Source organism: Hydra viridissima, unplaced genomic scaffold, assembly GCF_058129835.1.
Source record: "Hydra viridissima isolate aposymbiotic clone 2 unplaced genomic scaffold, HvirCarnegie_v1 scaffold_10, whole genome shotgun sequence".
Lineage (NCBI taxonomy): Eukaryota > Metazoa > Cnidaria > Hydrozoa > Anthoathecata > Hydridae > Hydra > Hydra viridissima.
The window spans coordinates 17,842,902-17,854,997 of record NW_028324309.1 but is presented as its reverse complement, the minus strand read 5'-3'; the positions used below and the strand labels follow the sequence as shown (position 1 = coordinate 17,854,997).

Sequence of the window (12,096 nt, the reverse complement as noted above, 5' to 3'; positions counted from 1 at the left end):
CAACTTTGTCATAGGTTTCGCAAAATCCAAAAATGTGCTTCAACGGAATTTTAAACGAAAAAGCTCCAACGGATGTAGTGTCTGCAAACAAATGGTCTCGTCTAACTTTAAATCCTGAATTTTCAACAAGATTTGACGTATCCATATACCACATTTGCTTTAATCCATCAGCAAACTGAAATCCATAAGGATATTTCATCAATCCAAGTATGGTGGTGGCTGGACCTGGATACATCACTCTTTCCACTTGCTCTCCCGACAAGTCATAAGTCACATCATTAAACAAATACATCAAAGCGTTGTTCACCAGTGCAATGTTGTCTTTGGCATCGTAAAAGGTTCCATCGCTCTTTTTCAACACTCCTTCAATAAGAATGTAAGCCTCTGATGGTACTGTTTGAATCGATTGACAATCAATCTCAAAAGTAATCGTGCCTGAAGAATTTAAATCGAGATTGGTTGGAAGATACTCAAAAAAATCAACTTTTTCAATACCAATATCATACTCTGGGTTCTCAGTAACTCTTAATCGCTCAGTACTTATCATTTTTTTATATAATAAAAAAATTATTTAATTCATTTAAATGTCTCTCATTGCAAGTCATCGCAACAAAATGCTATCTTCATACTATTTTCATGCCCTGTCCCATTTTCACCAGGTCTTGAATTCGAATCGCGTTCTTTTTAGACATTTTCTTAATTTGAATAGATGAACCAGTCTTTAATTTCTCAATGGTCTTTTTACCTTTATCAATAGCTACATCTTTAGCAGCGGAAATGGCTGAAAGGGCTAACTCTGTCCCAGCAGATTTTGCAGCTGTAATCGCTTCTTGTCCAATTTTACTTGTTGCAGCATTTTTAAGCAAATTCACTGTTGCTTTTGACACACTTGACGCAGCTGCTCTTTTTATGAAATTTTTAATCATGTCCACAATACCACCTCCACCAACAACGTTCTTTTTCACATATCTTCTTTTGTTCACAATGAGCATTTTTTAAATAAAAACAATTTTTTAAATAATTTTATCAATAGTCCTCATTAACGATTTATATTCCTCTTTATTAATCTCCCCCTGTCTCAACAGCTCATCGCAAATAGCAACAGCCACATTTCTTGACTCTTTATTCCCAGCATGCCATGCAGCAATACTCAATTCAAGCTTTTCTACCAACGCATTAGGATCGCTCGGAAGAATGATCACTCCACGACCTTTTTTACCTTTTTCAATACGCATCATTTTTTCCCAAATAGGAGCAATAAGTTGCTGATACTTTGGTCTTCTTGATGATTTCGGTTTATGCGGTTGCGAATCAGATCTTATAGCATCACTATCCATTAAAATTTTTTCATAATTTTGCAAATCTTCATCGGTATAGCTCTTTGGTATTGTTAATTCAGTCATCAGTTCCCAAAGACCTTTTGTTCCATTATACTTTTCTTCACCGACAATGATATCATTTCCATCTATTTCAACCTCCATTTTTCCAATGTACATTTTATCTCCAACTTTGTTCACTTCGAAAGGTCTTTTCTTTTTTTGATCGACTGACAGGCTTTTAATCATCTTTTCATTGCTTTCAATCAGAGGCTTGTAAAGCTTTCTCAAATCAGTCTGAAGATTAGCATCTGAAATGTTGCCGTTTCTTCTGTCATTAATTTCTTTCACAATTTCATCCCTTTTATTCATGTCTTGTATTTTAAAGAAAAACATCTTTTTAAAATACGTGGAAAAAAACATAAATTGGTTTTACGACTACGTTGATCCTTTCTTAAAAAGGTTATTGAACGTTTGAATCGCATCTTCTCTTCCTTTTTGAATCAAGTTTTCTTTAGTAACTTCATCTATTCCCTTTTTTGTTTTAGTTCTTGTTTCCTCTGTTAAGGATTTAAACTTTTGAAGCTCGTTTAAAATCAATTCATACTCTGAATCGCTTATTTTTCCGTCTATCAACGCTTTGGAAATGTGTTCGCTGATCGTGTTCAATTTTGACTCGGCCAACACTTTGATCTTTTCATGCTTCTCCGCTTTTAATGCTAGTTTTTTATTCACTTGCCCTCCTACAATGGATAAAAACCCCATACCAATAGCCACACCTTCACACGCAATCGCTGCAGGACTAGCAATAATGGTTGACAAAAGCCCAATTCCAGTCGCACCTAAAGCAATGCATAAGGCTTGCATTGTATTATCCACATTAGAAATGATCCTAAACACGCGATGGTACTTTTTGCTTAGATGAACTCGCTTTGCTTTTTCACTCTCTATCTCTTTCTGAATTTCGCTTATTTTCTGAAGACGGTAAACATGCCCTCCTTCTTCTATAGGAGCTGATGGAAGAACTGGATAAAGTTTTTCATTCAATATTTTCATTTTTTATTAAGAAAAAAAATATTTTAAATCAATGTAACTAATCTTACAAAGTTTTTCTCCTTTTTTAACAATCACGTCCTGTTTGCTGTTACTATTCACGTCCATAATAACATCATCTACAGACTCTGAAATAATAACTTCGTTTTTTCTATAATTCAATTGATCAGTAATTTTATTCATTAATGTTATCACTGCAATACCTTTCTCCAAATTCAGCCCAATGGATAAAGCTATCATTGTATGTGAGAGAGCAGCAAATTTAATTTCTTTCTGAGCAAAAATCTCATATTGTTCGTTAACGTTGAAATAAGGTGGATGATCTAACGTTTTCGTAGACACAATAATGTTACTCGGTCTTCTTTCCTCCAACTCTCTAACTCTCTCTTCCAAAATTTTTAATTGCAAATCCAAACTGTGAACTTCTGCTGATACAACATTTCTAAAAAACTTGTGAGGAGCATGCATTTTTCATATTAAAAATTAAATTTTAGATCATTTTTGCAAACTTAACAATTCTTTATTGTTCACCCATGAATTAAACGAGTCTGGATATCCCAACCATTTGACTAACGACTTGCTCTTGGTTTTGCGAATGATTTTTTCAATTCTGAATACGTCTTGTTGCGTCTTTTGCATCTCCTGCTCGTAAAAAGTGCCTTGAATTTCTTCACCGTTAGCATCAGCGAATTTATACGTAGGCGGATTCGTATACTGAACTTTTGACACGTTAAAAACCTCTTCAGTCCATCTCGGCGTATACCCTTTTTCAAAATGAGACTTCTTTTTTGCAATCCGCACTTGATCACCCATTAAGAATTTCGGTTTTGCTGGTAATGTTTGATCCTTTCCATATAGATTCCACCATACCCTACCTTTATTCTTTTCATCGCTGGCCTCCAATGGAGTCATTTTGATGGAAGAGTGCTTTGTGTTGTTGTAATTTTTCACCATCTCATCTAATACGTCAATATATTTATTGGTATTGTTGGCTGAAAAATATTTAAACATTCTCTCTTTCATCGTTCTGTTCCATCGCTCGACAACAGAACTTTTTTCCTCGTTTTCAGTGGAGTATAATTGCACACCCAACGCTCTCACGTGCTTGTTGTAAAACTCTTTTCCTTTATCTACCCACAATTTGACGCATTTTCTTTCACCAAAAATCTTTTTCAACGATTCTGCCACTTCAAGACCCGTTTTGCTTTTTAACGGAACGATCCATCCATACTTTGAAAACACGTCAATCACCATTAGCAAATATTTTACGCCCTTGTTGAATTTTGAAAACGATTGCATGTCCACCAAATCTGCGGCCCATATTTCATCAATGTCGTTTACAATCACCCTTCTTCTTTTAAAATGATGAATCACCGGTTTATGAAGCTCCTCTGCAAGCTGATCCGTCCATTTCAAATCACTCACACCCAATCCAAATTTAGCTTTGGCTTTGATGATGGGAGCGATAAGTTTTCTTTCGTTCATTTCTTTTTGAGTGGGATTGGGAATCGAATTCATTTCTTCAAGCATCATTCGATCTGCTAAATTTCTGTTTTGTCGGTCGTTAAAATATTTATAAGCTAAATCGTGGTGATATGCAGCATTGTCTACTCTATCCACCGGTTTGCTCCAATCTTGATACATGTCCGTGGAAGTGAGTCTTTTGTCTAAATTGGTTCCAGGTCCTGCAAAATTCATCCCTGGAACGTGCATTTCTCCTGGAAACTTTGCCCATGGAAGTTTTATTTTGTTTGAGAGTTTGTTGATCGATTCCACCAAGTCTCCTCCATTGACCGCATGCGAAGATGATCCTTTGGGCGTATGAGAAGAAACAAACTTGCATTTTGTTATCCCACAAGAGTTGCAAGTCCCTTTCAACATAGGTCTGTTGTTTTTTGTGATCTCGTTTTTCAAGTGAATGGTTTCAGTCTCTCTTCTACACTTAACGCAGTACATTTTAACATATATAAAAACTTTTTAAATATAAAAAATGGAAGTGATGAAATTGTCGTGTAAAATTGGGAAAACCAAAAGAAACAACAGCAAGCTTTTACCGAGAAGCATTCGAGGAATCATCGTTGGAAAGTCTGGATATGGAAAAACAACGTTGGTGCTCAATCTACTTCTCAGACCGGGATGGCTAGATTACAACCGATTGTATGTCTTTGGAAAATCCCTTTTTCAACCTGAATACAAAATACTCAAAAGATCCTTCGAAAATAAACTTCCTAAAAAGGATATTGTTGATTTGTTAACGGATGATGTACAAGACGAAATGGAAAAATTGAATTTAAACCCTGAAGATGTTATTAACAACCTTTCAAAAAAATATTCCAACAATGATGATATGGAGTGTCAATTTTTTGAAACAGCGGACGATGTGCCTGAACCTGAATCCTTAGACTCAACCAAAAACAATTTAATGATCTTTGACGATTTGCAATTAACCAATCAAAACAAGTGCGAAAAATACTACATCCGAGGAAGACATTCTAACGTCGACTGCTTTTACCTCGCTCAAAACTATTTTGAGATTCCAAGACATACCATCAGAGAAAATGCTAACTTTATTTGCCTCTTTAAACAGGACCAAAAAAGCGTTAATCACATTTATCAAGACCACGTTTTGTGCGATATGAAAATAGAAGATTTTAAAGCCTTTTGCAATCATGGCTGGAATGAACCTCACGGATTTGCCGTTATTGATCTCTCTTCTAAAAAGAACGAGGGAAAGTACCGAAGCGGGTTTGACAATTTTTTATTTTTCTAAAACAATTTAAAAAATAATTCTTATTTAAAAAAATGACAGGTATAATAATCGGTGTAGATGGAAAATCAAGTGTTATTACCACTGATTTTTTGGATAAAATCGTTTTTGACGAAGGAAAAAGTTATGAAATGGCTTTTCTCGGTCTTGAGACTTACAACAGCATTCCAAATGTAAACAGTAAAAACAATTCTTTCAAATACAGCATGAACAATGGAGCTAATTGGGAGAACATTATCATTCCATCAGGAAGCTATGACATTAAAGACATCAATGAGTATTTGCAAAAGTCTATTTTAAACACAATAAAATCAGCTCAACGTGGAAGTTATATTATTGCAAATAAAATTAATTACTCTCCAAACAACCTTCAAATTGGAATCAATCTTAATACTTTAAAATCAACCATTAAACTTGGCTTGAATTATTTGATTGACTTTAATGTGGAGAATAGCATCTCTTCACTTTTAGGATTTACTAAAAGAAAATTAAATTCCAATTCCGAATACGAGTCGGATCATATCGTTAGAATTTCAAGCATTAACACCATCAGAATCGTTAACAACGTTATTGGATCATCCTATATTAATGGAACCCAACTCAATTGCATTTACTCGTTTTATCCGAATGTTAGTCCTGGCTATAAAATCATCGAGAGACCAACGCATTTGATTTATCTTCCTGTTAAACTGTTTGAAATTTCAACAATGGTTACTCGCATCATTGATCAGAATGGAGATTTGGTTGATTTTCGTGGAGAGGATATTACAATACGATATCATATTCGAGAAGTGAAATAAATAATTTTTAATACATAAAAAAATGAGCAATTATCAAAATATCAAAATTAACATCTCGCAGAGCCAATCTGATAAAATTAAAAAAGCCATTCAAGACAAAACCGATACTAGCATTAAGCTTTCTCATCAAGACTTGAACGGTAAACATGTTCTCGCTATCACTAATGCGCAATTGAACAAAATTAAAAAAGCGTATGAAGCTGGTAAAGGAGTCACACTCAAACTGAGCAGAAAACAATTATCATACAACTCAACCATTGAAGGCGGATTCATCGGAGCTCTTTTACCGTTATTAGGTATGTTAGGCAGCACTCTTGCTACAAGAGTAGTTCCTGCTCTAGCCACTGGATTGTTAGCAGGTGTAGGATCTTCTGCTGGTTCCGCTATGGTTGATAAAATCGCTGGGCGAGGTCTTTTTTACCTGAGCAAAAACGGAAAAGGAATGAAGATAAAAACTTTAGGTGGAGATGGATTGTTTATCACCCCATGGACTAAAAATGTTCACGGTGAAGGACTCTTTGTTAAAAATGGAAAAGGTTATCAATCTGTTGGAGCCGGATTATTATTCGGTCCAAACTCACCCTTCTCAAGCATTCCTTTTTTAGGTGCTATTCTATGAAAATCGCTTGTTAAAAAATTCGGATAAACTTTTTAAGAAATTAAAAAAATGATCGACTTTCAATGGATTGACGTAGAAGGAATTGTTTTACCTAATAAAGCTTTGACTAATTTTCAGTTGATAAAGGCTGCTAAACAGTTAAAATTAAAAAACTTTCAAGGCGTGTTTGTCAGGGATGAGTTACCAAAAAAGCCAAGAAAAAAAGAATGTGGTATTGTGAATACAGGAGATTCAAGCACTGGTGGGTTTCATTGGGTGTGCTGGTATAAAGACGCTGACAAAAAATACAGCTTTGACTCTTATGCTCAGCCTCCTCTTGTTGAACTAGTTGACTACTTGAAAAGTCCAGTCTTTTACAACAGTGAAAGAGTGCAATTTGGTAATACTTCTTATTGTGGTCACTTGTGTCTTTATGTTTTAAAAAAATTGAATGAAGGTCTTGACTTTCAAGAAGTTATTAATACCTTGTGGTGACTGCTTAATGAACAAGACAGAAAAACTCACCACCATGAACGTCTTCCGATCACGTCATCACGATGTCTACACCGAAGAAATCAACAAAGTAGCACTCAGCGCTAACGATGACAAAAGGCACATCTTGGAAGACGGTATTCACACCTTGGCTATCGGGCATTACAAAACAAGGCAATAAAGAAGAACAGGCATCTTGAAGAACTGGTATAGAAATAACATGATTATTTTTATACTTCTTCTTAATTTTTAAAGACGACTCTTAAGTATTGGTTTTGTCCAAGAACATGATATGAAGTGTTCACCATTTTTTATGCATCCTTAAGTATGGGAAGGGGTCGATGTCCTGGAACCGCCTTTTGACTATATATGAGCGAGTCTGTGTCAGTCATCAACAATTTTGCGCGATCACCGTATTTAGGCTTCATGTAGTCGTAGTGGTGTTCAAACATGAGAGTTTTGCTGATGTCGAGGATGCACATTCCTAAATAAACAGGCTTGTCGTAAAAGAGTATTGTACTTTTCATGTGAACTGCGATCAAGTTTTCATCAAAAATGGTGTTTCGCTCATAATTAGGTATTTTAGACAATTTTAAAGCTTCTTTTTTTGTGGTGATGAGCCTAACATCAACATGCTTTTGAATATTCTCCATGGTTTTTCCAAAGACGGAGTTGTTTATCAGCTTGAAGAATTCTTTTTCAAAAGGACTTTCAGCTTTTGCTCTTAATTGGGTATTGAGGTCAATGTAAATTTTCATAAAAGGCTCTTCTTTAAAGGTGATACCTCGATGAAACTTTGTAATGACTAAACCCATTCGATCATACAGTTTCATGTTTTCATGATAGACGACGTATTTCTCTTTGTTGTTTAAATTTGGAACCAGCTTGTCCACTTTGCCTATTTTTAATCTTTCAGGAGCTAAAGGGTAATCGTTGTGATCATCGTGAAGATGGTCAGGGTAATCCAAATCGACTTCAAGGATGCATGGCATAGATTTCCAATTTGAGAGTTCATCTTCAGTCATCCATCTAAATCCTCCAACAGGAAGATTTTTACTCATCGCCCATCCGTATAAATTGTTGGCATCCAAGTACTGGATGAAGTTCGATGGTTTTGAAGGATCGTACGAATCACCCATGTATTTGTTACTAGCAGTTCCAAGTCGGTTTGAGATCATGCTGATTCCACCGCGTATTCCTCTTTGAAACATGAGAAGCATATAAGGATCGAATTGAAGTTCTAATTTAATTCCAGTTATTTTTAACATAGCGTCCCAAGCTAAACCAGGGGAGGTGTAATACCAAGGAGGGTCAAGACCGTAATAGGTACGACACACCTCTCTGAAATTTTCAAAGACATCTGCCAGAATTAAAACGTCTGAAACGTTGTACAGCTCGTGGTAGTCTTTAAAAGTTACGCATCTGAATTCGTTCCAAACGTTTTGAGCGTGTGCATAGTCTTCTTCTTCTTCTTCTTTTTCTTTGTCGTCCTTCAGTTTGGAATGGAAGGCTTTAATAGGAGGCAATGCTGTTTCTGAGAATTTATCAATGGAGTCCACCCATTCGTAAAGGTAAAAACCTTTTCCCAGCAACAAATCTCGTTTTGTTCCACTAAATACTGAATTTAGGTTTATGCACATTTCATCTCCTTTTTTAGATCTTCTATAAGCGCAATCTCTACAATTTTTTTTGCATTTGCATCCTTCTCCTTTCTTATCTTGACAGTTTTCCTTGCATGTCTTTGGATTTAATTTAGCACATTCATTACACAAATCTTTAACAAGTTTGTCTGCCAAATCTTTTAATGAACTTCCCATGAACCTGAAGCTGTCAATAAACCTTAATTCTTTCCATACTTCCTTCAGTTTTCCAGTTTTTTAATCAATATATTCTCTTACTTTGATGCTTTTTGAGAAGCTGATGTATTTTTCATCGTTGTTGGGAATCCAATTTAATTTCCCACCTAATTTTTTAATGAACAAATGGCTATCGTAACCAGACAAATTGTGGAAAATGACGGGTATGAAATTTGGAATTTGATATTTTATGTTACAATCTTTGTGAGCAGCTCCTCGATACTTTTCAGTCAAATGGCAGTGGTCACACACTTTATCACCGTCAAGATCTTTACTGCAAATGTAACATTGGGTTGTATCTTTAAAATTCTTTTCATCCTCATCAGTCATCACTTTCTTTTTTATAAAATCAATCTTGTCGAAAATTTTTCTAAGGTCTGTTTCGAGACTGTTTACAAACTTTTGAGCAACATCATCATCATCGCTTTCTGCTGTGTACGTGACAGGTTTTTCTTTATAAAGGTTTTCGTCAAAGCATTTGATGTAATAGTAGAAGGAGCTTAGAACGTGTTTTTGGTATTTTTTGGTGTACGGCTCTTTATCATTATATTCAGTGTTGTCGTTAATGGGTTTGATGAAACTTTTAAAGTCAGCATATACGACGTACAAAACTTTCATCGACATGTTGTAGTTTTTAAACTGAACGGTTGTTCCTTCTTTAGGAAGTTCGATTCTCACTGGGGCGTTATCATAACGATAAAGTTGATGATTTTGGAGCTTTTCTTCTTGGTCATAAGCTTGGAGACAATTTCTGCAAAAATGTTGTTTTCTTTTACCTTTTGATGCTGAAGAACCAGCAAATCGACTAAAACTTTTAATCACGCAATAATGGTCAGTGTCATCGTTTGAAATGAACAACAAATCAACACGATGCTTTCGATCCAAAAATTCAGATGTTCTCAAAGGGCGAGGTTTTTTTTCAATATAGCAAAAGACATTGATGCTAATGTCTGGATTGATCATTTCAAACTTGTCGATTTTTTTGAGCTTGACAGGAAATTTAATTCCTTCCCAATTTAACTCTTCAGATTTTAGAATCAAGTTTTCGCTGATCCTTTCATTATGATTGTTTTCTAGATTCAACGCCCTGGTGACTGACCATTTAAAGTATTGATCGTCATTGTTTTCCATGTTGATAATCGCCTTTTTACTTTTCAACATATTAGGTAGATCAATGTAGGATGAACCGCTAAGAGGCTCGTAATCAATAAAGTTAATATCCATTTTTAAAATTTTAGATATTCTGCAATTGGATCCCATCTTATTGTATATGACACTATTTTCCAAGAGTTTTTCTTCCATTTCACCCATTAACTTTCTTAAATTCGTAGCCTCCAGTATAATTTCAGAGTTGGATGAAAAACTTGCCATTCGAGTAGCTTCTTCACCAGTCAAGATGCTTACAGATTTCATTTTACATGTTAAAATAATTCTTACTTTTGTATTCCTTTCTGCTTCCATGACATGAATAGCAGACTCTCTAACCAAGTTAAAAAGGCTGCAAGGTCTTCATATCGAACAGAAGGCTCGTAAGAAAATTGCCTAGCAGCACGCTCCACTGCATGATCAGTCATTTTAAACTTTATTTTAAAAGGTCTTGGTGCTGGACTCGGAGCAGAAACAGAAGCATCAAATAAAAGACCTTTAAGAGACTTTATCGTTTTTTCCACTCCATTTCTCACGCTGCTCACTGCATTCTTCACAGTAGTTGGAATGAATGAATCAATGAGAGCATTTACTTGGTTAAAACCGTTGCAGACAGTCGTTGCAATTCTTGAAAATAAACCAGGTCTTGGTGCAGGAACAGGTCTAGGTGTAATGACGCTCGTTGAATCGGTAACAGGTGTGTCAAGGATAGATGTTTCAGCTCTAGTCACCCGATTTTGCAAGCGAGCAGTCCGAATAAAATCAAGTCGTTGGAAACAGGACGAGGAGCAGGAACCGGTCTTTGAACAATTGGTCTTGCATCAGTCGTACGTCTACGCGTTACAGGCTGAGAACCAATAATAGGTCTTGTTGTTTTTACGGCTTCAATAAGCTCGGCTTTTCTCATTTTTGAGATACCTTTGATAGCACGGTCTTTAGCCATCATTTTTAAATCTTTCACGGCAATTCTATCCATTTTTATTACGGAAAGATTTTTATTTAAGTCATTTTCAATTTTTCGCTCTTTAGCGACAGTTTTAGCTTTTTGCTTTTTAGTAACAGTTTTATCTTCCATTTTTTTAAGGGAAAGATTTTTTTTTTCGGTGCTTTCAATTTTTTGCTCTTTGGCGATTAATTTTTTTGAAGATTTACCACTCATTTTATTCATGCCATGATTTTCTTTAAGTCAATTCAATTCTTTTCATTTTGGCATATTTTCGGCACACTTTCAGCATATTTTCGAAAAGTCTTTACCGTTTTTTTTTAATTCTCCAGTGAAAAGAATTAAAAAATTAAGCAGCAAGATAATTCGCATGAATTTCTAAAGTTTCATCAAATATATGTGCGCAACCCATTTCATCAAATTCAATCACATACTTCCTTTCCATCTTTTTCATATGGAAAGAAAATATTGTGAAAAGAAAATTTTATTACATCAGCACGGGAAGAAAAGAAAATATTGCGGTAAGAAAAACGCATGAAAGTTATCAAACTTAGGATTAAAAAGAGACGCCATCTTGGAAAATTTTAAAGATTTAAAAGATAACCTTAAGTATGGGAAAGAAATCAATGTCCCAGAACCCGCATTTCCTAGTAGTCGTAACAATTACTTCTACACATTTTTCTTTACGAGTTTTCTGACTACTGAAAAAAGTAAAGTATATTAGCGAAGAGTTTAAAACCAGCTTAAAGTTTTATAAGTTGCATACTTATATTATTCAGTTTTAGTTTAAAAAATAAACTTTTTATTAATCCAATAAGTTTTATCAACAAACGTAGGAAGAAAAGTTCAAAAAGTTTCCGAAACTTGCTATTAAGTAACAAATGTATTTTTGTTTGATATTTTATCGATTCTAGAAAAACTGAGGTTGCGTTTGAAGTCAACTCAGAAAAGGGCAGTATCCCTTGACATGTAATCAATCTATTCCTCACCTCGTTGATTTTATTCTAGAAGATCTCTTGTTGTTTGTTACAGCATTATGAGTGACGCCATTAAGTTGTAACAAAGTGCTTTGTTAAAGTTTTAGTTGAAACGTAAAAAAAAACAAAAACAAAAATCATATAGAAA

At 34.9% G+C, this 12,096-nt stretch overlaps 1 protein-coding gene across 1 annotated transcript; it reads right to left on the bottom strand.

The window, feature by feature from the left end:
* Positions 1-7,337: 7,337 nt before the first annotated feature.
* Positions 7,338-10,295, bottom strand: LOC149883448 (uncharacterized). Its single transcript, XM_090101077.1, has 2 exons — positions 9,561-10,295; positions 7,338-8,885 (listed from the first exon to the last, which is right to left on the bottom strand). The coding sequence occupies exons 1-2, from the start codon at positions 10,293-10,295 to the stop codon at positions 7,338-7,340; spliced, it is 2,283 nt and encodes a 760-aa protein (XP_089957203.1).
* Positions 10,296-12,096: the final 1,801 nt, after the last annotated feature.